This window comes from Crotalus tigris, unplaced genomic scaffold, assembly GCF_016545835.1.
Source record: "Crotalus tigris isolate CLP2741 ecotype Arizona unplaced genomic scaffold, ASM1654583v1 scf7180000017765.3138416, whole genome shotgun sequence".
In the NCBI taxonomy this organism is placed as follows: domain Eukaryota; kingdom Metazoa; phylum Chordata; class Lepidosauria; order Squamata; family Viperidae; genus Crotalus; species Crotalus tigris.
In genome coordinates, this window is record NW_024096620.1 from 1,463,308 (window position 1) to 1,490,801 (window position 27,494).

General features: G+C 40.2%; 2 protein-coding genes across 4 annotated transcripts in view; both read left to right on the plus strand.

The window, feature by feature from the left end:
- Window positions 1-27,494, plus strand: part of SLC25A13 (solute carrier family 25 member 13) — a 167,827-nt gene that overhangs the window by 87,788 nt on the left and 52,545 nt on the right. For all 3 annotated transcript variants that reach the window (XM_039341459.1, XM_039341458.1, XM_039341460.1), the window contains 5 exons: window positions 6,121-6,267; window positions 19,727-19,865; window positions 20,737-20,830; window positions 20,983-21,067; window positions 25,535-25,619. In XM_039341459.1, coding sequence (XP_039197393.1) covers window positions 6,121-6,267; window positions 19,727-19,865; window positions 20,737-20,830; window positions 20,983-21,067; window positions 25,535-25,619 — 550 coding nt within the window. The remainder of the gene's footprint in view (window positions 1-6,120; window positions 6,268-19,726; window positions 19,866-20,736; window positions 20,831-20,982; window positions 21,068-25,534; window positions 25,620-27,494) is intronic.
- LOC120307140 lies at window positions 8,593-15,118 on the plus strand. The gene is made up of 2 exons (XM_039341461.1): window positions 8,593-10,854; window positions 14,462-15,118. Exons 1-2 carry the CDS (start codon window positions 10,096-10,098, stop codon window positions 14,483-14,485), a joined length of 783 nt encoding a protein of 260 aa, XP_039197395.1. The 5' UTR covers window positions 8,593-10,095; the 3' UTR covers window positions 14,486-15,118.

The window sequence follows — 27,494 nt, forward strand, 5'->3', positions numbered from 1 at the left end:
CCCGGGGATCGTCTTTAAGAGAGGCTGAGAAGTTTGTTCTGCTCAGAGTTGTAACGGGGGCTACTGAAGACCAATAAAAAGTTCCTGAAACCACAGAATGTCTCGCGCCGTCATTACCATTAACCGAGGACTCAACACTGGCGACGAAGGTGGGATTGCCTTACAATTACACAAAAGTTGTAAGCTTACCCTGGAGTCCTGAGACAGCGAGGAAACGGCGTTAAATTCAGCAACTGCCTGCCAATACAGCTTCGTTGGAGGTAAGCTGGCTGATAGACCCTTCCTGTTTTATTGAAGATGGCAAAGATAGGGAAACTTTCTGAGTTTGATGTTACACATCCAGATAGATGGGAGTCTTATGTGGCCCGAGCAGAAAATTATTTCAGAGTTAATCAAGTAAGAGAAGATGGCTTAAAGGCCGCCACCCTACTGTGTGTTTGTGGTCAAGATGCATTTGAAATCGCTGAAAATTTAGTAGCCCCTGCACCTCTTGAATCTGTTACCTACACAGATTTAAAGAAATTATTAAAAGAGCATTTTCAGCCCAAGTTGTCTGTTATTGCATGGAGACATACTTTTGAACAGAGGGATCAATGGGCTGGTGAGTCAGCTAAAGAGTACATTGCTGCATTAAGAAGAGCAGCTAAACATTGTGAATTTAAAGACTTAGAGGAAAGACTGAGAGACAGATTTGTATGTGGGCTGAGAAACAGAGATGTGCAGCAAAGACTTTTTGCTAAAGAGGATATATTGTTCCAAGATGCCTTGAGAGAGGTTACTGCAGAAGAGGCAGCAAGTGGGGCAATCAAGAATATGAGGCCTATCAGAAGTACTCCAGAAGCTGTTTTCGTGCACCACGAGGGAGTCCAAGGAAGCTCGGAAGAGGAACCTGATGAAGAAGTAGATCATTTCTACCCAACCAAAGAAGGGAAGCAGAGGGAAGGCAAAGAAAAGGCTTCACCTGTACCCAAGTGTTTCGGGTGTGGAGGTCGCCACAAGAGGACCGACCGCAAGTTCCGTTCTGCAATCTGTAGAGCATGTGGGAAGCAAGGCCACATAGCAGCTGTGTGTCTGGGCCATCAGAAGGTACAACCCCGAGAAGAATTGCGCCTGAAAGGTACCAGGGTCCCCAGCCAAAACAGGGTGGGTTTCTGTGCTTCACGAAGAAGCATTTATAGGACAGGCACACACAAGCCACTCAAAAAGAAACTGTCACTTAAGGTGAAATTGCAAGGGGTTCCATTGGTCATGGAACTAGACACTGGGTCTGCACTTTCAATTATCTCCATTCACACATTCAGAAAGATTTGTTCTGGTAGTGGTTTTCAGGCCAAGCTTAGGCCCTCTAATATAGTGCTAACAGACTTTCAAAACTCCAAAGTGTGTGTTAAGGGGGAGGCCACCCTTAACGTACAGTATAAGGATTTTGAAGGTCCATTAGATGTATTGATAGTGGGGGGGTGAGCGCACGAGTCTCATAGGACTCGATTGGTTTGAGGCCTTGGGAATACAAGTTACAGGGCTCAATAGCATGCAAACAGTAGATTTACAGGAAGTCTGCAAAGAATTTGCAGATGTTTTCAGCCCACAGCTGGGCACATACAAAGGGCCCCCAGTCTCTTTGAAGTTGGACCCTACTGTCACTCCTATCAGAGTAAAGGCAAGAAGGGTATCTTTTGTTTTAAAAGGGAAAATTGATGCTGAATTGGACAAATTAATTCAGCAAGGAATCTTAGAACCTGTTGACTCCAGTCCTTGGGAAACTCCCATAGTCACGCCTCTTAAGGCTTATGGGGATATTCACATCTGTGCAGATTACAAATGCACTCTCAATAAGGCATTGCAACAACATGCCTATCCTGTACCTGTAGTCAGCCATATTCTGGCCTCCCTCAAGGGGGGGGGGCGTGTTTTTGCAAAGCTTGACTTAGCACAGGCTTATCAACAGCTGCCTGTTGATGAAGCTGCTGCTGTAGCACAAACCATTGTAACTCATAGGGGGGCATTCAAAGTCAAGAGACTACAATTTGGAGTAAACGTGGCTCCTGGAATTTTCCAAAGTGTAATGGAAAATACTTTGAGGGGTATACCAGGGGTTTGCCCCTATTTTGATGATGTCTTAATTGCTGGAGACTCCACCCAAAATCTAGCTGAGAGATTGAGGGCTGTCCTGCTGCGGTTTCGGAAAACAGGACTCAAGCTTAAAAAGGACAAATGTAAAATTGGGGTGCCTTCTACAGATTTCCTGGGATTCAAAATTGATGCCAATGGGATTCATCCTGCTGAGTCCAAATTAAAAGCTATCATGCAAGCTCCTAGACCTAAGTCCAAAGCTGAACTGCAAGCTTTTCTGGGACTCTTGAATTTTTATAATTCATTCATTCCTAACAAGGCTAATGTAGCTGAACCACTTCATAGGCTTCTGGACAAACAGGCAGTGTGGCAGTGGTCACAGGCACAAGAAGCAAGCTTCAATAAGGTTAAGGCCTTACTAACGTCCAACAATGTGCTTGCACACTTCAATTTATTTATTTATTTATTTATTTATTTATTTATTTATTTATGAGACTTATATACCGCTTTAAGTGCAAGCACTCTCTAAGCGGTGTACACCAGTAAGCAATGTATATATATATTTACATTGCCCCCAACAATCTGGGTCCTCATTTTACCTACCCCGGAAGGATGGAAGGCTGAGTCAACCTTGAGCCGGTGAGATTTGAACCGCTGACCTGCTGAACACAGTCAGCTAAAGTGGCCTGCAGTACTGCACTCTAACTGCTGCGCCACCTCGGCTCTTCAATGAAACTCTTCCTGTGTGCATCGCTTGTGATGCTTCTCTTTATGGAGTAGGAGCAGTACTCAGTCACCTCAGACCAGATGGAACTCAGGTTCCTGTTGCATATTACTCCAGAACCTTGTCTTCTGCTGAAAGGAATTATGCCCAGATAGACAGGGAGGCCTTAGCTGTTGTTGCTGGAATTAAAAAATTCCATGATTTTTTATATGGCAGACATTTCACCGTCTACACTGATCATAAGCCTTTGTTGGGGTTGTTTACCACTAACAAACAGACCCCCCACATCATCTCCCCCAGGATCCTCAGATGGTCAATATTCCTGTCAGCTTATGACTTTTCTCTAATTCACAAACCTGGCAAAGAAATGGGCCATGCTGATGGCCTCAGTAGATTACCCTTACAAGTAGTAGAGGCTGATCCGGCCCTGGCAATCAACATCCTTTCAATTCAGGCACTGCCTGAATCACCTCTAAACGCCAGGGATGTGGCTGCTGAATCACACTCTCTCGTGTCTTATCCTGGGTTTTGTCTGGATGGCCAGAGAGTTGTCCAGGCACTGAGTTTCAGAGTTTCTGGCTGAAAAGGAACGAGTTATCCACCTTCCAGGGTTGTCTGCTGTGGGGCAGCAGAGTTGTCATTCCTACCTCAATGAGGTCTAGGGTCTTAGGTTCCTTTCACGAGGGTCATCCTGGCATTGTACGAATGAAGGCGCTTGCGCGCAGCCATTTGTGGTGGCCTGGGTTAGACAAGGAAATTGAGGCTAAGGTGCACGCTTGCCACCTTTGTCAGCGCTCACGCCCAGAAATGCCCCAGGCTCCTGTGCATAGATGGGAAGAAACACAGTCTCCATGGTCTAGGGTGCACATCGATTACGCTGGGCCCTTTCAGGGTCAATTCTTCTTGGTCCTGGTTGATAGCTATTCAAAATGGCTTGAGGTTGTACCTGTCTCTTCCACCACCACTGCAAAGACTATCCAAGTACTGAGGGGGACTTTTGCTGCACATGGGCTTCCGGATGTTTTGGTGTCTGACAATGGCCCTCAATTCACTTCTTCCGAATTCCAAGCTTTCTTACAGGCCAACATGATTTGTCACGCCACCTCTGCGCCCTTCCACCCTTCCACTAACGGGATGGCTGAACGGATGGTCCGCATCACCAAGGATGCTTTAAAGAAACTGACCTATGGGGACTGGCATCACAGGTTGGCTGACTTCCTCCTTGCTTACCGCACTACACCTTCCACTTCTATGGGAAGAAGCCCAGCTGAACTTTGCTGGGGGCGCAAACTGACTACTAAACTTGACCGGTTGCACCCGGACAGATTGCCTCCTAGGGGTACACAACACAGGGCATCGAGGCAATTACAAGTGGGTGCCCCAGTATGGACCCGTAACTACGGGCCAGGTCACTTGTGGGTTCCTGCTCTACTTTGCAAGGTTACAGGTCCTTTGTCCTACGAGGTCTTCTTGGATAACGGTCGTATCCTGCGACGGCATATCGACCAGCTGCGTACAAGACTGGACTTACCTTCAGAGACTCCTGGGTCCTTTCCAGGGGGGGGAGGGGGACCCCTACGGGCAAAGGGAGGGGTGTTGGCAGCAACCAGGCCCCAACAGAGAGGCCACAGATGGCCTATCACAAGATTCCGCGAGTGTTCCGAACAGGAATTCAGGGGAACCAGCTAGCACACAGGCTACAGTGCATACTCCAGCCAGGGAGTCACCCCGGGGGTATAATCATTACACACTTACACCTTTCAGCACTCCAGTCGGGGAGAATAACCGGGAGCATCCTAATAACTCAAACATTGCAAGAGAGCTGGCACACAATCAACACAATTGGCCCAACTTCGCCACCGTCCCCAGAAAAGGACACTTCCACAGGGAAGTGATAGAAGGGCCAAATCCAGATCCTGAACCCTCTGGTTCAACGGAGGGGGCAACTGAGTTTTGGGACAGTACTGAAATTACAGACAGTCCTACTATGGAACTGGGGAGTGGTGGAAGGCAGCCTCATGCTAGGTCCAGTGTGGGCTCGAGAGGCTCTTCAGAGTTGGCCAACAGTGGCAGCCTTCTAGAGGGGCCAGAACGCCTGCAACTAGGCAGGTCAACCAGGTTAGAGAGAGAGCAAAGTCCTGGTCTGACGAGCCCGGTGGGCAAGCAAGCAGGCCAGGCAGAGGGCCATGGTCCACGGGGGCCACCAGGGTCTGAGAAAGGGGGTGAACCTGTAGCCTCCTCTGGACAAGGTGTATCTGGGAATTATCAGGGCCTACGGAAATCACAGAGAGATAAGAGCTCTCCCAAATATTTCGAAGATTTTATAACTCTGCTGGCAAAGCAGAAACAGTAAGAGGGTGTTTCTGTGGAAGCCGGAAAAGGGGACACTGGGAATTAATCCCCAGAACAATAGCATGGTACCATTGAGCAAGGGTGGGCACACCATGCTCGTGTTGAGGTCGCGTGTAATTATTCATGTAGTCTTAGCCGGGGGGGAGGGGTGTTGTGTCCTGAGCCTGCAAAGGCAGGCTCGGGACGTTGCAGTGGTCCCGGGCAGTTGCAAGCTGCCCAGGACCAGACTGGCTGGCGCCAGTGCTCGCACACATGCGCGAGGCGCGCTGCGCGCCTAAATGTTGCTTTTTGGCCCAGGGATCGTCTTTAAGAGAGGCTGAGAGGTTTGTTCTGCTCAGAGTTGTAACGGGGGCTACTGAAGACCAATAAAGAGTTCCTGAAACCACAGAATGTCTCACGCCGTCATTGCCATTAACCAAGGACTCAATACTTACCACATCTGGATTTGAATAGAAAGGGGGATTCCAGCTCTCTTTAAAAATGTATTATTTCTTGGACTTGTGGAGCTGTTGTCTTCCTTGGAAAAAACACATTTGATTTAAGGGATTGAAAATAAGTGCTACTTAAATGTTCATCTGCACTCTCAATCACCATTTTGATTAATCCCCTGCTACAAATACTATTTTGTAAGCTTTAATAAACTTTGAACAACTTCCTGCTATGAGACAGATTGTATATCTAGTACAGATCAGATTTTCAAGCTGTTTGCAGAATTAAGCACAACATATAGATGATAAAGGAGTAAATGTCTTCTAAAGGACAACAGGGTAAAATCCCAGCAGTTGAAATAATCAATGTTGCAAGTTACTTAAGAATTGTAGCTCAGCAATAGATGGAAGGAAGTTCTTGACTCTTGGTGTAATGAAGTTCTGCTTTTTAAAGACCTATGCAAGTCTTTACTAAGATAAATTAAAGAGGCAGAATATAACAGAGATAGAGATGATATTTAATTATTTTTTTATGTTTTATAGGAAATACAGTTGGAACATGCAAAGCAAGCATTTGTGCAACGAGATAATTCTCAAGCTGGAAGAGTCACAGCCATTGACTTCAGGGATATTATGGTCACCATCCGACCTCATATGTTAACGCATTTTGTTGAAGAATGTCTAGTAGCTGTAAGTTATCTGCTGTTTATAAATATATATGAATGATACCTTGTTTTTATTGTCATCCTATTGAGACAAAAATGCAGAGAAAGGAATAAAGAACGAGTGCCTATTTCAAAGTTTTCTTTTTTAATTTTTGCTAGAATTCATAATCCAGACTTTGAATTCAAGAGAAATTTATATATGATAAATCTATTTAGACAGTTAGGTTTTATTTGTCATAAGATTGTGGTGTTATTTCTTTAGGTCAAGAGTTTTGGCCAGCACACTTGAGCTGTATCAGATGACCTCTAGCATCATCAGGGTAATTGTGCTGTCTCAACAAATGAATTTCATTCATTTCCTTGTTGCGATGCATATGCATGCAAGTTAGTTTCTCTTAGACTAACTTTTTGCTTACTCACAGATTGGCAATTAATATAGCACCAATCTGAAACCAATCTGAAAAATGGATGGCAAGCTGGAAGTTCCCACATATTTTGCATGTTTTGATATATGTTACCTTTTAAATTGCACCTTGCGTGAAACTTTCCATAATGTCTTAAATATGATATAATATGATAAATATTAATAGTAATTCTAGAAATATAACTGATTTACATCTATCCTAAATAGGATTGAAGAGTAATATTTCATTTTCTGACAGTTGTTTCAGGAATTTTGCTTAGTGTAAAAAAAAAATCTAACTGACATTTACATTTTGCAACCTACTAGAAAAAAAGACCACTATACCATTTAAAACTTTTACATAAAAGTATTTTCATGTTATCTGTTTCCCAGTCTTTTCCCAAGAGTAGCATTAAACATACACAATATTTTACTCTGTATTTTTTTAAAAAAATATCTATTCTCTCCTCTTAAAGTCAATTGATTCTCAAAGGAGTTACAACATTTTGCTATAATAAGACCAAATCCCCAAATTTGTATATATTCAACTTCGCACAACTTTTCCCCAACTTAGGAGTTTCGATGTAGAACTAATTCCCAGGATTCTCAGCAAAAACCATGATGAAAGGAGAATGTGGAGAATTGAAGTACGAGTATTGGTCAAAGGGATAGATTACTGTAGGACAGTGGTTTAGAGCAATGTTTGGCAAAGAACAGACTAGATATCTCTGCCAATAGATAGAGCTAGGATAGTATTTTTGTTTCTTGCACCTTCCCCCCTCCCCCCTAGAAAACAGGAAGTCTGTGGCAGGCATTCAGGTGTGCAGTTCTGTACTAGCAACAATTGTTGTTTTTTTTTTTAAAAAAAAAATCTGAATAATTATCAGATTCAAATAAAATTTGTATTATTTTTGGTAAATGACCATTTGGAAAAAAGGATTTGCTTAATGACCACATGTCTTGCTTAACCACTGTGTGATTATTTTATGACCTTACTGACTCACTTTGTGACTATCATAAAAATGATTATAAAATCGAGTCAATCACCTAGTAACCACTTAACATCGCAATGAATTACAAACAAAATTTTGGATTCACTTATGGTTCTTAAGTGAAAACTATTTATAATCCAGGCATTTCCATTCAGAAGTGTGGACTTCAATCTCCAAGATTTCAGGGAAATCTGAAAGGGGAATTCTGGGAACTGAAGTTCATATATTAGGAAGACATCTTTGTTAGAATAACTATATCTCCCTTTTATATGATTCAAAGTCTATTCTTTGAACATCAGACTGTATTTTTTTGAGAACACTAAGATATATTCTCCAGCCTGACAGTTTGCCTTCATTTATAGTTCTCCCATATGTTAAAGGACCAAATCATTGAAATGGGAACTAGTGCTTATGATTCGGGAGTTCTGGATTGCATAACTGGGTTTTGTAAATGCATGAACTCTTTTTCAGTGTGCTTTTTATTTGTAGAAGATGCAAAATGGCTGTGGAAAACTTCTTTTATTGCCAATTTATTTGAAGGAGTTTAAAAGCACCTTTCCAACTATATTTTTTTATAAAAGTTGTAAGCTTTAAGTAAAATTTATTATTTAGAAAAAATGCATCATATCCTTTTTGCTCCCATAAATTAATTACAGGTCTCCTACATGCCAATTTACCTGTAACCCTTAGCTTCTCCAGCATGATAGATGTAGCATCCACCGATTGGGTAATCAAAGCCCTCCTGCTCAGATTTAGACTAAGACCAAACTTTAGCCACGCCTCCCTTGGGCGCTCCTTTCCCAGTTTTGTCTTAGTCTATGCCAGTGATTCTCAACCTTTCTAATGCTGTGACCCCATAATACAGTTCCCCATGTTGTGGTGAACCCCAAGTGGGTGTGGCCACCCATAAGAGGGAGTAGGACAGCTGGGGAAAAGGGAAAAAAATGGCGGACAGCATGGTTTGGTGACCCCCGTGAAATGGTCATTCGACCCCAAATGGGGTCCCGACCCACAGGTTGAGAACCACTGGTCTATGCTCAGAGAGGACACAGTTTTGTTAGCTCCTCAGCAATTGTTAGTTTAAATAGTGTAGTATTAGGATTGTTAATATAGCTTCCTGTAGTGTACTCTTTACATAATTTTTGGTTTTTTAATAAAGGACAGTGAATTAGCAACCTTGGAGAGTTGCTTTCCAGAGGGCCTAATTGGCCTCGTGGATCGTTGGAGCTTTGCCGCTGAGGCAGTTTTCAGCTCAGAGTATCTGTTCAGCACACTGAGGGAGGCTTCCCTTGTGTGTGATAACAATTTTTATTGCCAGCGTTTCTGGAGAATTCAGCCGATTACCAGAGCTTCTCTCTTGCCTCGTGGCCAAGAGGCTCTATCCAGGATCGCACAGAGACTCCCCCAGGCTGCAGAATCGCAAGTAGTTTGTGGTGCCTTATAGCTGTAAGGGGGGAAGTGTGTGTAAGGTTCCCTCCGTCTTTTTGCCTGCCTGAACGGGGACTTCAAAGACGAGGCTGGAGAAGCTGTCTTATAGCTCTGACTAAGAGGAGAGGCCATTTTTAGGCACAAAGAAGACCTGCGGCCGCCATTTTGAATTTGGTGCTGGGCGTGGTCGCCATTTTAAGGTTGCTATTTGCCTCCAATTCAGGCCTAGCATTAGTGACTCACTGTGTTGGGTCCTCTTGGGGGTTTAGCTGTTGTTTTTTCGACGCATTGCTTCTCAGAGATTGATTACAAAAGTAAAATAAAATAAGATAAAATAAAATAAAAATAATAATAACAACAATAACACCTATTATCTTAAATTGTGGGGTTCCTGACCTGTTCTGTTTAGCTCCCGGCGCTGTGCCGGCAGGGCCCAGCAGACAGTTTTAGACAGCTGTTCTGGCTGTTTGCCATTGTGGTTGTCTTAGGGCGTGGGAAGCTTCCCTCCCGGACAACTTGATCTGCGTAGTTACCCCCAGGGCTTCTCCTACCTAGAAAGCCTGGGCACAATGGCAGATGGTGAGTCTCCTCAGGCTTTGCAGGGTTCTGATATTCCCCCCATTCAAGCAAAACGCAGATCCTCTGATTCAAATACAGGGGGGAAGAAAAAAGCTAAAACCAAGCATTTATCAACCAAAGAACCCTCCAAGACTGCTGATCGAGAGGCCTCAAGGAGACACCAGGCACTGGAGCAAGAGTTCTCCAAAGCACAAAGGCTCAGGTCCAGAGAAGCTGAATTGGTTCCCCCTGCTTCTCTGACCAGCTCACCTTATGAGCCCTCATTGGTGCCGTCTTATCAAGCCCCCAGGGCAGGGTTTCCTCAAGGGGGAACTGAACAGGTCAGTCTATCTGCCCCTAGACAACATATCCCTATATCCCCTCTGCCAGGGCCTTCCATTTCTCCTGCTAACATTAGTACGCATACTCCTGAGACCACCGCTGCTGGTGTGCCTTCAGCTGAGCGATTCTTATGGGCTCAACAGTTTCAGAGCTTTATGCACCAGGCCTTCAATCAATTCATGTCTTCTTCTTAGCAGCTGGTCCCTCACAGATTTCACCTTCTCCACCCTTGCCCGCAGACCGCACTGGACGTCCCCAGTCAGCGGGTTCAGGTATTTCTGAGACTTCATCTCAGTTTGGGGAGACTGAATCTATTGACCTGGTGACAACTGAAGGACCTATGTCTGAGGATGAGGAGGTAAATCAGGATCCAACCCCAACATCGGGGCTTTTTGATCCAAACCTATTCAAATCTCTTTTGTTAAAAGCCTGCACAACAGCCAACCTGGTCTCGGAGCAGGAACCCAAGCCATCTACCTCGGCTGCACAAGAGTCAAACCCTTTGTTTGTTAGAAAGGTGGTAGAGGAAAAACAAGTTCCTTGTCCAGCTGTTTTCCACGAGACGGTGGAAAAAGAGTGGACCTCACTGGCCACCCTACCCTCTCCTAACAGCACAGAAAAGAGATTGTATAATGTATTTTCTGCATTCTCTTCCCTTCTAGAGGTTCCCACAGTGGACGCTCCATTAACATCTTTGTTCTCCACATCCACTGTTCCTGGAGACATGGCCGAATATCTCAAGGCGGAAGATAAACGTTTTGAGTTTTCTCTCCGCAGGGCTCACCAGGCCTCTGCCTGGGCCATCAGGGCGTCTTCATCCTCGTCCTTTTTCGCGAGAACTTCTATCATGTGGCTCCGGGAACTACAGGCATTAATTCCTCCAGACCAGGTACGCGCACATCATACTCTAGGTAAACTAGTAACAGCGGCGGAATACATGTCAGATGCTTCCCTCAACTCCACCAAATTTTTGGCCAGATCTATTGCAGCCACAGTTGCGTCCCGCAGATTCATGTGGCTCAAACAGTGGAGGGCTGACCTAAAGTCAAGATGGCGTCTTGCTACAGACACCTACAGTGGCAAGAATTTATTTGGCCAAATCCTAGAGCCGTACCTGGTTGAAGGGAAGGATAAGAGAAAAACCTTAGCTCATCCGTCCAAGAAGACGGATAGGAGACCTCAACAAGAATTTCGCAGGCAGTCCTTCAGGGCCGGAAGTTCTTGGGGATGGAGGCAGCCCTTTCGATCAGGGCAGTCCTGGGATTGGCTCAGAGGTTCCCGATCCTTCTCCCCCAGACAGGATCGCCAACAGGACCGCCAGAATTCAGGAGCCAGGGGTCAGTTCCAGACCAAGCATCCCTTCAGGGGGGCGGGAGGCCATCCATTCCGAAGGTCTAAGTGACGCCAAATTGGACCCTCCCATAGGCGAACGCTTAACCCTGTTCAGCGACACTTGGGAGGTCACCACAAACGATACCTGGGTGAGAGAGACCATAAGATTCGGTCTAGCCCTAGAACTAAAGTCCATACCACCAGACCATTTCCTTCAGTGCCCCGCCTCAAGACACGCACACAAGGCCGAAATAGTGACACAGCAATATCACACTTATTAGAAATAAGAGCCATAGAATCAGTTCCTCCGGAACAAAAAGGAAAAGGGTTCTACTCCATTCTTTTCGTGGTTCCCAAGCCCTCGGGATGGAGAGCGATATTAGATCTAAAGGGACTCAACCGCTTCCTAATCTACAGGAAGTTCAAATGCAGTCCCTCAAGTCCATTCTAGCAAGTGTCAGGAAGGGAGATTACCTCTCCTCCATAAACCTGACAGAAGCCTACCTTCATGTTCCTATCAGACCACATCACCGCAGATTCCTCCGTTTCTGCCATGCAAACAGACATTATCAGTACAGGGCACTTCCCTTCGGTCTATCCTCGGCACCACGGGTATTCACAAAGATACTGACAGTATTAGCGGCACATCTCAGATTAATACCAGTAAGAGTACAATGTTACCTGGACGATATAATCATTCAGTCCAGTTCATTCCACACTGCTCAACTAGATCTACAGACTACAATAGAGACACTTCAGAGACACGGCTTCTCAGTAAATTTCAAGAAGAGCCACACCACCCCTACCACTCGGATCTTGCATCTAGGGGCGGTGATAGATTCAGACCTATGCAAGGTCTACCTCTCCCAGGAACGCAGGGACGGTATCAGATCCTTAGTTCGCAGGATCCAGAGAGAGAAGGTAGTTCCCCTTGTCCAGTTGTCACAGCTGTTGGGGAAGATGATTTTTTGCCTAGGAATAGTGCCGTGGGCCAGTCTTCATTCCAGACATCTACAATGGTTCCTGCTTCCCTTCCAGAAGCGGAACATGAGTGCCTCCACACGGAAGGTGAGAGTTCCGTACCACACTCTACAGTCACTCAGATGGTGAGGGTCACCAGCCATACACAAGGGGACATTCTTCAAGGAGCCTCACAGACTTATCCTGACCACGGACGCCAGTCTGTTCGGTTAGGGAGCGCACATGCAGACACATATGGCTCAGGGTCAATGGTCCAAGCACGACCTCACGCACAATATAAATTGGCTAGAACTCAGGGCAATACACCTGGCTCTTTGCCAGTTCTCCAACATAGTGAAGGGGAATCATGTCCTGGTAATGACGGACAATGTCGCAGCCAAGGCTCATATCAACAGACAGGGAGGGACCAAATCTTGGTCCCTCATGCAGGAGGCCCTAGCATTGGGTCTGTGGGCAGAATCCCATCTGAAATCCATCAGAGCAGAACACATTTCTGGGGAGGAGAATCGTCAGGCAGATTCTCTAAGCAGGGCGACGATAGACCACTCGGAGTGGCGATTTGAACCGAACCTCTTCAGGGAAATATCGGAGAGGTTCGGGCAGCCTCAGGTAGACCTGTTTGCTTCGCCAGCAAATGCTCAGCTTCCCAGGTATTTCACGCGGTTTCCGTCACGGGGGGCGGAGGGAACGGACGCGCTACGCAGCAGATGGCCCAAGGGACTTCTGTATGCCTTCCCTCCACTTCCCCTGATTCCAGCTGTCATCAGGAAACTCCTATTAGAGGGGGCAGAATTAATCTTGCTGGTCCCACATTGGCCAAGGCGTCCTTGGTTTGCAGATCTCGTGGACCTATCGATCTCCCCACCTTGGAAGATTCCAGCAGATCGCATCTCCCTCAGTCAGGGTCAGCTCCAACATCCGGACCCGCAGTGGCTTCAACTAGCCGCTTGGCACTTGAAAGGGAGAGCTTAATTAGACAGTCCTATTCGACTGGAGTGATTGCTATAATTCAAGCCTCCAGACGTCCCTCCACTAACAGGATCTACGATGCCACGTGGAAAAGTTTCTGTGCATGGTGTAACACCAGGAGGGTCAACCCACTGGCTACCACCATTCCGATATTATTGGACTACCTTTTAGACGGACTAAACAGGGGACTGTCTCACAATACCATCCGTAGGCAGATCGCAGCATTATCCACGGTCCTCATTTGCGAGGATCAGGTACAGCTATCTCATCATCCAGCTGTTACGGCCTTCCTTAAAGGAGCCATTAATACAGGTCCCCCTGTAGTACACAGATATCCCACATGGGACCTGCCAAGGGTTCTGCAGGTTCTTACCAGTTCACCATTTGAACCCATCAGATCTTGTTCACTACACTTCCTTTCATTGAAAGTAGCCTTTTTGATTGCCATCACCTCAGCAAGACGCATCTCGGAACTTGCTGCACTCTCGATCAGGGAGGATCTTTGTGTTTTTTTGGATGACAGAGTGATCCTAAAATTGGACCCTTCTTTCATTCCGAAAGTCAATACTAGCTTCCACAGGTATCAAGATCTGATTCTTCCGGACTTTTGTCCGCGACCTTCTCACCGTCTTGAAAGATTGTGGCATACATTAGACGTACGCAGGGCTTTGCATCACTATGTGAAGCGAACCGCTGCATTTCGTAGATCGGAGGCCTTGTTTGTGTCTTTCCAACCTTCTTCCATGGGTCTGAAAGTATCATCCTCGACCATTGGTAGATGGATTAGGGCCTGCATCTCTCACGCTTACAGGACTCAGTCTCTTCCTGTTCCTCCTCACATCACTGCTCATTCTACACGTAGCGCTGCTACATCTGCGGCCTGGTCCACTCAGGCCTCGATTGAAGAAATTTGCAGGGCAGCCACCTGGGCTTCCCCCTCTTCATTTATAAGGCATTGCAAGCATGATAAATTCGCTGCCTCAGACGCATCCTTCGGCAGAAGAGTTCTGCAGCAGGTAGTCCCTACGCATGAGCCACAAGCCTAGACTTCCCTCCCGACAGGGACACGGGTGGCTTTGGTATATCCCAATCGGTGGATGCTACATCTATCATGCTGGAGAAGGGGCGTTGTCTTACCTGAACGCCTTTTCTCAGCATGAAGATGTAGCATCCACACCCACCCTTAACACTTAGTCTAGGCAGATTTTTTTCAGGAGGAGCTACTGTGTCGGACCTAATGAATGCTTCGCCTCGACAAAACTGGGAAAGGAGCGCCCAAGGGAGGCGTGGCTAAAGTTTGGTCTTAGTCTAAATCTGAGCAGGAGGGCTTTGATTACCCAATCGGTGGATGCTACATCTTCATGCTGAGAAAAGGCGTTCAGGTAAGACAACGCCCCTTTTCAATTCACACTTTCATTGGCCATGCTGTCTAAAAAAGATGTGGTTTACAATACATATATAACACTACATTAGGAAAGTCTGATTTATAATTAATTGTTTTTCTATTAATTTTTAGGCAAACTTGCCCATTATTTCTTTAATCGTTCATTCTATCACTTAGAATTCTGAGTGTACATAGCAATTTCACACTTGTACTATTACAAACTTTGATATTTCTGTTGCTTTTAAAGGTTGTTAAATTTACCCATTCTATAGAATGTTGTATGTTTCTGAAAAATTATGTCCATTCAAACTTACCCAATAAAGCACATATCTGATAAGATTGGAAAGCAAAAAGTAGAACACTGAAACAACCTTATCCTTTATGAAAGAGTAATTAATAGTATCCTGGTAAGAACAAATCAGAATCAGAATAGAGCTGGAAGGGACCTTGGAGACCTTCTAGTCCAGCCCCCTGCTCAAGCAGGAGATCTTACATCATTTCAGACAAGTGACTGTCCAGTTTCTTCTTAAAAATCTCAAGTGATGAAGCACCCACAATGTCTGAAGGCAAGCTGTTCCATTGGTTAATTGTTAGGAAGTTTCTCCTTAGTTCCAGGTTGATTTTCTACTTGATTAGTTTCTATCATCTTGTCCTGCCCTCTGGTGCTTTGGAAAATAAATTGTGGTATCTTTGTGTAGCCTCTCAAATAGTACTACTATCATGTTGCCTCTGGTTTTCTTTTCTCTAGCCAAACTCAAATCCTGCAACCATTCTTTAATATGTTTTAGTTTTCAGACCTTTAATCATCTTAGTTGCTCTTCTTTGTACTTTTTCCAAAGTTTCAACATTTTTTTTTGTAGCGTGATGACAATATTCCAGGTGTGGTCATACTAAGCCTTTATAAAGTGGTATTAATACTTCACATAATTTTGATTCTCTGCCTCTGTTTATAGAACCAAGTATTGTATTACCTTTTTAGGCTGCTGCCGCACACTGCTAACTCATATTTAAGTGATTGTCCACTAAGTTTCCAAAGTGCCTTTCACAGTTACTGTTTTTGAGCCAGATTTCACCTAATCTGTACCTTTGGTTTTTCCTGCCCAGGTGTAAAACCTTGCTTTTCTCTTTATTAAATTTCATTTTGTTGGATAGGGCCCATTGCTCAAGTCTGTCTTGACTTGATAAGATCTTTTCGGATTCTGAGTTTTTCTTCTGGGGTGTTGACTGTTCCTGCCAGCTTAGTGTCATCTGCAAATTTTATGAGTTCCCCTTCTATTCCCTCATCTAAGTAATTTGTGAAGATATGAAAGAATACTGAGCCTAAGACAGAACCTTGTGACACCCCACTGTTTACTTCCCTCCATGCAGATGTAGTATCATTAAGGACTACTCATTGAGCATGGTTTGTCAGCCAGTTACAAATCCATCTGGTTGTGATGCTGTCTATCCCACTCTTTTCTAGCTTACCAAGAAGTAGGTTGTGATCTACTTTATAGAATGCTTGCTGAAGTCTAAATATACTATGTCCACAGCATTTTTCTTGTCTACTAATTTAGTCACTTTGTCAAAGAATGCAGTAAGATTGGTTTGGCATGATCTGTTTTTAACAAACCCATGCTGGCTTCTAGTTATAACTTTATTTGTTTCTAGATGGTCACAGATCTATTTTTCGATTTTTTTTTTCCAGTATCTTCCCAGGTATTGATGTTAAACTGATTGGTATGTAGTTTCCTAGGTTTGTCCCCCCCCCCCGCTTTTTTTTTTTGAAGAAAGAAAAAAATCAAACAGAACACCGACTGAGATGCAGAAATTGCAGAACAGAATGGGGAAAATGTTGCTGAAAAGCTTTTATAAGATTGGGCACTAAGTCCTTAATTCAAAATTCTTTGAAAAAAAATTAGCATCACAAGAATGAACATACACAGACTTAAGAATTATGTATATTTATTAGCAATATATTTCATACATACAAAGGTTTATTTTCTTTTAAAACTATTACAGTGCCAAGGAATCTTATTATAAAGCCTATTTATCATACTTTTTTTAAAGCTTCATATTTAGTTTCTTTGGGCTACAGTAGTAACATAGCAACCACCTTCTAATGATCTATATTATTCCATTGATTTTGTTTTTTTGGTGTGGAGTAAGGAACAAAATTGTTTGGCTAATAGTGTCTTTTAGTTAGAACTTAAGGTAACAATATCAATATATGTCGATTCTTGTTCTCTCTCTGTGTGTGTGTGTGTGTGTCTGTCTGTCTGTCTGTCTCTCTCTCTCTCCACACACACACCCTGTATATTGATAGATTATATATCTATAATATTAGTATTAAAAATAACACCTCTTAAATTAAATTAAGAAAACATAATGACAAAGACAAACCTCCCATTGAATTTAATAAGGAAAACTAAAAATGAAATAAAATCAAATTTTAAAAATCATTTTAAGTTTTTTTTTCTTTTTGTAAGATTAGTATATATGTTCTAACTGCAGTATTTCTGTAAACAAGGCTAATGTTTTGTGAAACTTTCATTATAATAGTTAAAAAATAAGTGACCAAATTTAATTAAACCTGTCCTTAGTCATAAAGCTCTTTACTATTCTTTTTATGTTTTAGTCATTTTTGCACTGATCAAAGCAAAAATTTTCAATATCAGTTAAAAAAGGATTAAGAGTAGCTACAGGGATGAAGAAATACGATTGGATTTATTGTCAAAAGTTATTTTTTGATCTTTCTAGTTTTCTCAAATATTATTGACCACTATTGAGCATTTCCACCAAACTTGTACTAATAGTTTGCTTCCTGTTCAATCCCCACAAACATGTGAGAAAGGTTACAATTTATACATTTTTAGCAGATAGTACCAACTATAAATTAATTTCATGGTCAGTTTTTGATAACTTGGTAAAATAGATTTACCATGAATTCTATATACAAAGAGTTGAGCTTTCTTTAATTCAAAAATTATTTCAGCTTTCAAAATCTGAGTTGATATTAAATAATAATAATATCTTTAATAAATTATATTAAAGCGGTTATCTTGATATATTGCATACGTATTGGATACATATGGCAGGAATGTCATGTAACTAATTGGTATTTGGTCCTCTGAGTTTCCATAGCCCTGTTCAACTTTATTCCTTTTGTTAAGGATCCATAGCTTAGTACTTGAATATTTTATTTAAATATAATTAATGAATATAAATTAGAAATCACTGAACATCTGTCATGTTCTTAAGAAATTGGAAAAGCCCAGAACTATTACTGAATGAGACTTATGACTGAATTAAGACACTTTGAAGACACTACAGAATGCAGTTAAACGCAAACATTCAACCAAATGGCCATTTCATATTCCGTAAGTGATATGATAGACAAACAAGTATTCAGAGAGAACATGAAATTACATATACTTATTAATGAGTATTTACCACTGAAGCATGCATAGACTAAATGACCAATAACTTCAGTGTATGCTGATAAATTTTAATCAGATTTACACCTTTAATTTTTGGAGTGTTTTTTATACAAGCTATACATGATCCAGTGGGTCCAATGATTTCTATTTATAAATAGTGTTCATAGAACTGTATTTTAAGTTTCAACAAAAATAAATTTGGACATATTCACATTTGTTGGCTTACATATAGTGGGAATGTCATGTAACTGGTTGGAATTTGGCCCTCTGAAAAAGTTTCCATAGCCCTGTTCAACTTGATTCCTTTTGTTCAGGGTCCATAGCTTAGTAGTTGAATATTTGATTTGAATGCATGAGAGTTCAAGTTTCAATCCTTGTGGTTCCAGTTTAAGGAATTCAGGTAACAGTGTAAAGAAAGACATTTTTTGAGACTTTGAAGAACCAGTAATTGAAAACTTGATGGATAGGCCTATGACTTGATTAATTGTAAAGTACATTCATGTTGGAAATTGTATATATGTTTCAAGGAGAAAAAAATAAAAAGTGAACTTTATCACCACCACCACCACCCCAGAAAATACAATACATTTTTTAAATATTCCATATGTAATCAATTTGTAATCTCTTTATGTTTGAGGTTATTTATTTGATAAAAATTCAATTTAGTAAGCATTTCTTTTTGTATTATATAATTCTGCAGCTACTGATCAGTGCTGTATTTCACAGAAAGAAGATATTTGCTGGGCACAGTTTTACATTTTGAGATGCATGACATTTATATTATATGTAAGACTTCATTAATGTGAATTTTTCCAAAATTATTACTGATAGACAAATTGCCTCATTCATATTCTGGAATTATCTTACCTTGTTTAAAAAGTCAACTCAGTTTGCAGCAAAAAAAAAAAAAATCTGTTCTGTGTTTTGGGAAAAGCAGCATGTGATGCTTTATCTGTCAGAATTATTCAGTTGGATATGTCTGATGGATAACGAAAAATTTTTACTTAATCTTTTACTTAAGGAAGCTTAATGTTTGAGTAAATGGTATCTTTAAAACATGTATTTTAAAGATACAATTTTCTTTGAAATCAGTGACTCAATTTTAAAAGCAAAACTTGAAAAACCTTAAGAGATGTTTCATTGTTGTTTGTATGTTATGTGATGTCCTCTGTACTTAAATATTAAGACAGTGACATTCCCCCTTTATCCTTTTTATCATATCATTTTATTTTTATGGTTTCCCCCAATTTTTTCCCTAAACAATGTACATTTATTTGCATTTTAAACCTTCAATATTTGCTCATTAGATGAAATAAAGCACACTATAATATTTTTTTTGACTGCAATGGAATTGAAACTTGAACTCTGTACATTATCATTGGCCATGTTGTTATAATTCTGCGTATGTATTTGTTTAGGTTTCACTGGAACAGAGGGAAAAGTGTGTGTGCCAGTCATGATTAGCTTCAGTAACTTAAGAATCTATTATGGTCTTTTTTAAATTTTCCATTTTAAAAATCCTTTGTTACTTCTATTTGTATTTTAGAAAACTATCTTCCACAAGCTTTCCGCCACATTACAACAAATATATTCAAGTTATATGATTGAAATATAAACTTCTGTCTAATATCTTTTTTTTTCTTTTTCTGCTTTTCTCATTACTTTCTCTGTTCTAGGCTGCTGGAGGTACTACTTCTCATCAAGTCAGTTTTTCCTATTTTAATGGATTTAATAGCCTTCTTAATAATATGGAACTTATTAGAAAAATCTATAGTACTCTGGCTGGACATAAAAAAAATGTGGAAGTTACCAAAGGTTTGTTGAAATTCAATAATGAATCTTTTTGGGGGGGTGAGTGGGTGAGAATGTTCCATTATCCTCATCTTTCCAAGGTGATTGGTAAACACTTTCCTCATCTGGTATTACATGATAAACAATAAAAACATATTTTATGGACATTAAAAGAATTCCATATATCTATTATTTGTGCTTTCCTTTTTCCAGTTGCACTCATCTGTTACAATTATCTGGTAAATCTACTTTGACTTAACTTTTTATTTTTAAAGATCATAGTTCTTAAATAGGGCTGCACAGTGAGTGAACAGTGGATGCAAAGATGTTTTTAAAGTATAAAAACTTCTTAGGATTGATGCCAAATTGGCAGCCTATTAAAGTGACCTTCAAGGATTGTTAAAAAATTCCATAAAGTTGTACTGGCATTGCAGTAAGCTGATCTACAAGCCTGGAACAAGATGTTATCAGCTCTGTCTAACCGCTTTTATAGAGAACTCCCTCTGTAGTGCCAAACCTCCATTAATATAACCTACTGGGACACACATGCAAGCAACTTCCACATCTCTGTCTCCTTCTCTTCTCTCTCTCTCTCTCTTTTTCCATTCTGACCCACAACTGATTGATACCGTATGTCAAATATCCTAAATCCTGCTGTTAGCACTAAGCTGTAAAGGCAGACTGTTTTCTTTTTTGCACGATGGATAGAGTATTTAAACATACATTTACACAGTGGCAGGCACACCATTTGTGGTATTTCCCCTCCCTTCTTTTATAGCATATTGGTTTCATACTAAATGTTGGTGATTCCTGGGACCTTTGTGGCTTGGTCTCCTTGTTGTTTGATTAGTTTTCCCTTCTGTATTCCACACCCATCACCCTTCTTCTGTTGCAGAGGAGTTTGTTCTGGCAGCTCAGAAATTTGGCCAGGTTACACCCATGGAAGTTGACATCTTGTTCCAGTTAGCAGATTTATTTGAGCCACGGGGGTAAGTTGAAATTACCCTTTTCTTTGCTGTGTAAAAAAAATGAAACAGTATGGTTGAACAAAATACCGCCCAAGATACAACATACCACAGGTATCTTATTTTTTCATAATAGTTGATGCAAAATTAACTTTTGTGATTGCTTGTTTCCCCAGACGTATGACAATGGCTGATATTGAAAGAATTGCACCTTTGGAAGAAGGAACTTTGCCCTACAATCTGGTTGAGGCTCAAAGACAGGTAACACAAGATGAGAAAGGATGATGCAGATATTATTTTCTTGTGTAAAGTTCCAACTCTGTTGCAGTGAAACTATACCTACTGTTTTTGTGGATTATATAAAACTGAGTAGTTCTATTTTATTGAAATTAAATCACTTAACAATAAAACAAAAGTGCTAGGTAAATTTATATAGGATTTTGGCATTTTGTGATATACTCTATACTCCCTCAAAAATAGTTTACAATAACTTAAGATCATATGATTTTCTTTTCTTGAATCTTAATTTATATTTTTATAGAGTTCTTATATTAGAAGATAATATGATGCAAAAGACAATGAAAATGCATTTGCCAACTGCTAAATTTTTATATTGGTCTGTTGTATATATTGAAAACTGACACAAACCTGGGTGTAATTCTGTTTTTCTAAAGCTATCACTTAAGTCAAACCAAATTCTGTATGTTGAGAGCTTGGAAGGTTCCCCCACCCTCCCTGCACTGAGTCTGAGCACAGACGCCAGTTTGACCACAATGAGTTGATACAGGCTACATTTTTGGGTGTAATAGGCCTTGAGCCAGGCCCTCCTCACTTGGCTGCCTCCTCCCTCCCAAAATCAACCTACAACAACAGTATATTTTTAGCTTTGCTTCAGAAGTAAGTATGACAGGAGAATGGTTTTTTTACAATTTATTCATAAAACCTGTATGGAAGATTACCCAAAGATTAAAGATCAGAGATATTAACTGGAGGCCATGTTGGAAGCTGCTGTAGATGCCACCAGGGTTAGGCACAATTCAACAGCTAAGAATTCTGAAAGGCAAAAGAAGTTTGGGAGCAGTGGGACAAATATTGAATTTGAGAGCACAGAGTATGGCATTTCCACTTAAAAGAAAAACATGATGTACAAGTAGTTTTCTGAAATTCAAGAGGGACATATACGGGGTATGGAAGGAGCATATTAATGAAAGAAAATGCCAAGACAATGTAGTAGTCAGGATTGGTATGAATTTTAATGGTAATTTTAATACAGAATCTTAAAAATCATACTAGGAATTTTTAACCTCATTTCTAATTTAAGATAAGTTTTTGTCCATCTGGGCTCAGTTGTGGGTTTTGTGACAATCTTTTTATTGTTTTATTATTTTCCACTTTTTTTTCCAGCCCCTCTATAAACTATAATAAGAAATTATATAAAAAAGGCAAAAGTCTAAAATAAATACTGAATACTAAACTGAATACTAAAAATAATTTTAGAATGTACCTTTCTCAATATTAGGAGCAATAATTGAATGGGGACAGGGGAGAGTATCTACAAGTTACTGCAAACTCTCCCATGACACCCTGTTGACAAGATGGTAAAATGTTGGTTGAATGTTCCTAGTATTAGCTGGCTCAACAATGTTGAAGTTACTGTTCTCAAAAGATTTCATTATTTGTCTCAACATCATTAGTGGAGAATGTTAGGATTTATTAGTGAGTCCTGTGCTATTTCCTAAACTTGAGGATAATACAAAGCAAGGAAGAATGGTAATAGATAATAATAGAATCAATATTCTGAAGGATTTTATTAGGGGCAAAAATGACAAGATAACATTCAATAGAGATAAAGGTAAAGTTCTGCATTTAGATACCAAGAGTGCAAGTTTACTGCAAGAGAATTGGTCTAAGTAGATCTCATGATGACTGTGAGCCAGTGATGAGATGTGGCTGATATATAAAAAAAGGCAAATTAAGCTGCACTATCAATGCTTCAGTGTCCATTTTTTCAAGAAATAATAGCACTAGCCTAATCAGTATCAGTTATAAGGCTAAAAATAAGGCTTTCCCCTGTCCAGTCTTGTCCAGTTGTAGGGTTATAACATATATATCAGAAAACTAGAGAAAAATTACCAGGATGATAAGAAGACTGAAAACTACCAACCAATCATCCAACCAGATAAAAAAATTGGCACGGAGAAGAGAGAATGAATAGGGAGCGTGAGGACTTGGTAGATTCAATATGGCGGGCATATTTAAAGGGAGGTCAGGCAGCCATGTTTGGGGACATATCATCTCCAAGGTACATTTTAGTCTTTGATTATTTTGTAAATGTCTAATTATATGACTATTCTGTTCAAGTGATCGGTTCTAGATCCAATATTTCTTTCTTGGCAGTGACATCAAAATTTTCTATGGATGTTATTAATCCCTGTAGCACTGTGAGGCCTCCTGAATAGAAAATTTTGTGTGTGTGTTTTTTTTTGTGTGTGTGATCAACTGAGATTCATAATGATAACAAAAAATGGATTACAAACTACATAGCATAAGCTACAAATGGAGTGTTTCAATAATCAGGGAAAACGTTTTAATCATATCAAAGGCTTTATATACCTAGGGGGATTTTTCATCCTCTTTTCCCCAGCCATTCCTGTTCACTGCATAGCAAAAATCTGAAAACTCCTGGAAAGCTTTATATGTGAGAATAGGTAAGAACTTTATCTGGCGCATATTTTAATCTGATTTTAACTTATTTGAACTTCCCAAACATAGACAAATCCTAAAACCAAAGCATAATCATAATACCTTGAATAATTATACTTTTTCTGAATATTTCAATGCATTTTTCTAAAATTAAAAATGCATAGGTAACTGAAGAGAAGGATAAGGTGGCATTTGATTGGGAGAAATTATGTGCAAAAAATGGGTATGTTGGGAAATCTGCATGCAAGATCGAGCATATTTTGCAAAGTACACATGAAAATGCACACTGAACATTTGTATGTAGAAAATAGGAAATAGATGGTGCAGAAAATTCAATGAATATGTTGGGAAAATATGGACCTGAATAAAATAGAGTTTGACAAATATGCCAATTTTGCACGGCTTCTCTACATAAATTTAGGAATAATGACCATCTGGAACATAGAAACCACTCTCAGGACAGTGCCAAGACAGATGAAGCAAATGTAAAACAACTTCCTTTTGCCTGACTGTGGAAATTAAATGCCAGAATTTTATTCAACAAAAACAAACTTTAAAAAAATAGCACATGAAATATTCTGAACCTAACTGGAATTTCACGGATCTGAATTTCAACTAAAAAGTTTATAAACCTTTAAAAAGCATTATAATAGTGTAATTCAAATTACTTAAGTAATTTCACCAATTTTAAAACGATTTTTATTGGTTACAGATAAATTCTGATGTTAAAGTTTTGGTTCAGATTAAGATTAAATAACTGGTCAAGCTGCAATAAACTGAACAATAAATTAAGATTTCTTAAGATGGCTCAGCTGTTGAGGTGGGCATTTTTATGCCTCTTGTTGCTTAGGGTTGGTATCTTTGGTTTTTAGGCTATTCATTAATATGAATTTTTATATTTTATATTTGCAGTTTTTTTATATTATTATTTTTATCTTATTGTTGTGCACTGCCCAAAATCACTTTCAGTGAGATGGGTGGCTATATAAATATATAATTTGTTTAATTTAAGAAATTACATTAAATTTGTTTTATGAAATTCTTGTCCTGAAGGCAGGCCAAGAAGCAATGGATGGAAACCAATCAAAGAGAGAAGCAACCTAGAACTAAGGAGAAATTTCTTGATAGTTAAAACAATGTAATCAGTGGAACAATCTTGTCTCCAGAAGTTGTGGATACTCCAATACTGGAAGTTTTTAAGAAGAGACTGGACAGCCATTTGTCCGAAATGGTGTAGGGTTTCCTGCCTGAGCAGGGGGTTGGACTAGATGACCTCCAAGGTCCCTTCCAACTTTATTATTATTATAAATGGTATAGGGTTTCTTGCCTGAAAAGGGATTTGGACTAGAAGACCTCCAAGGCCCTTCCAATTCTGTTATTCTGTTAAACTGTCTCTGTTCCTCCTATTTCTTCATAGCAGTGTTATCTTAAGTTCCTTACATATATGCTTTTAACACCTTCCTCATACTTTCCCAGAACTGCACAAACCAAATAATGAAAATGAGTGAAGGAAAATAATTTATTTTCAGTCATGTCCAATGTATTTAACACAAGTTTTGACTTATTTTTATGGAAAGCACTTTTCAAGCAAATCAGATATATAGTGAACGGAATAGGGATAACGGTGGACAAGTTTTGTTTTGTTTTTTAGGTGCAAATAGCCCAAAACCTGAAAGAATTCTTCTGTAAATTAGCAATAATTATGGGGACAAGGCCACTTCGGCTTCAGTTGAACAGTACTTGCTTTTTACACCAAATCAAACAAACATTATAAATTGTGGTAGCACCTCAAGCCAGCTTGATAGTACATGTAGCTACTTTACTGAAGCATGTTTCAATGGTTCAAGAATGGTACATTTTAGGATGAAATATTTGTCTTTGTGTCTTTTTTGCTATTCAAATATTGTTTATACGTTCTATATTAATCTGATTTTTCTCCTTCTCCTCCTTCTATGCCTGCTCTTCTTCTTCATTCTCCCTACTTTCACTAACCCTAACCCTTGCTCTAAATTTGAAATCTTGCAGCAAGCGCCAACTGATGTGGCTCGACCTATTCTCATCCAGATAGCAGAATCTGCATACAGGTTTGCCCTTGGTTCAGTTGCTGGAGGTTAGTGAATTAATGAATGAATGACAGAAATATTAGCTCGACTTTTTTCCTCCTCTGCATAGCTTTCGACCTTCATTATCCTTTTTTTTTTTACACAAAGCTTTTCATCTTATTGTCATTGCATCAAAAATAATTTGACCTTAGCTATTTGGATTCTTCCCTGATTGACTGATTGATTATTGATTTACTTTTTAACATTTAGCTCCTTTTCATTAAAATACAAATGGGCTGGGTGTCCCCATTTGTAACTGTATGCAGTATTCCTGTTCAGAATTTATTTCAGCTAAGCCTTTTTTCCCCCCAGAATCCTCCATTTTATTCATATAACCAATCATCAGCTTCCTATGCCCCCTGAATATGTTCAGGAAGAACAGCTTGAAATATTTCGCCATTTTCATGACAAAAGGCAACTGCATTAATAGTGCCAATGTTCCCGAGTCAGACTGTGAACAAGCCAGGGCAAGCAGGTTTTTTTCTTATATCTGAGGGGAAAATACCATAGATTCTTGTTCTTTTCCTTGTGAGTAAAAATACAACAATAGAATCTTAGTTTAACAAGTTGTTCCTCTTTTGACACTCAAAATTATCTTAGTGCTATTATTCTTTTCAAAAAAAGTAGTTTATTTTATTGTTATTATTACTGACTCAGGTTGACTAAGCCTTCCATCCTTCCAAGGTCGATAAAATGAGGACCCAGATTGTTGGGGGCAATATGCTGACTCTGTAAACCGCTATTGCTATTATTATTTTTCCCTTTGAGTCATTTTGACTACTGGCCACTGCTTGTACAAGTCCTAGTGAAATTTTTGGAAGTGGTTTGCTATTGCCTTCTTTCTAGAACTGATAGAGAGGCTGGCCCAAGATCATGCAGCTGACGTTGTGCCTTGATGGGAACTAGAATGTATGGTTTTGTTATTTCCAGCTTGGTTCTTTTAACCATCATACCAGAGTGACTCTTTGCTTTTATTTACTGAGACTTACATGCTACTTCATTCAAGAGATTATGTGGATTACAGTCTGCTTAGAGCAGTGCTTCTCAATTATTTTCTGTCATGCCCCCCTAGGAAGAAGAAAACATTTCGCGCCCCCCCGCACGACTGTAATTTTTTTTTTTCTGTACAGAGGACCGATTTCCGGGTCTAAAAGTCACACGGGCGGGTTTGGCCAATCAGGATAGAGCATCATGTCTATCCAATCGGGTCCTTTGCATGTGTCACGTGCGTTGGCGGTCATGTTGTCCTCCGCGTCGGGCTGCCGCTTGCGAGTGAGTCGGATGATCCGATCTAGAAATCCAATATGACAGTATTTGCCGAGGTCAAACGAGCCCCCCTTTACGGAGCCTCGCGCCCCCCCGGGGGCGCGCCCCACTATTTGAGAAGCACTGGCTTAGAGTAATAAGATTAACAACCATAAAATAACAAGCAGTAAGGAACAGCAAACACTTCAGACACATTGTTCTGGCAACAGTAAAAGGTGGCAGCCCATTAGTTACTAACCAGTTAATATTTGGAAAGGATTTCCTCATTTTTATCAGTTGGCAAAACTGACATCTTACTTTCATGTCCTGCTATGGCTATGTGTAACAGCCAGCACTGGTAGAATTGAATTTGTACATATTGTATGCCAACTAATCTAATACTAGTTATTATAATAGGTGTGTATGTATATATAATAAATGTATATGTATGGGTGTATATATATATATATATATATGTAAATGTATTCATATATGTATGGATACATATATAAATGTATGTTTGTGTATATTAATTATTATATACTAATATATTATATAGTGTCACTCTTAATGCTGTATAATATCTTAATTGTAAACTCCTTTGTTTCATTCTTGTTTTTATCTGTTTGCCAAACAAA

Coding starts and splice junctions, on each gene's coding strand:
- LOC120307140 (XM_039341461.1), top strand. CDS start 10,096: ATGGGCTCAACAGTTTCAGAGCTTTATGCACCAGGCCTTCAATCAATT. Junction 10,855..14,461: donor CATTAATTCCTCCAGACCAG/GTACGCGCACAT, acceptor GATTTTTTTCAG/GAGGAGCTACTGTGTCGGAC.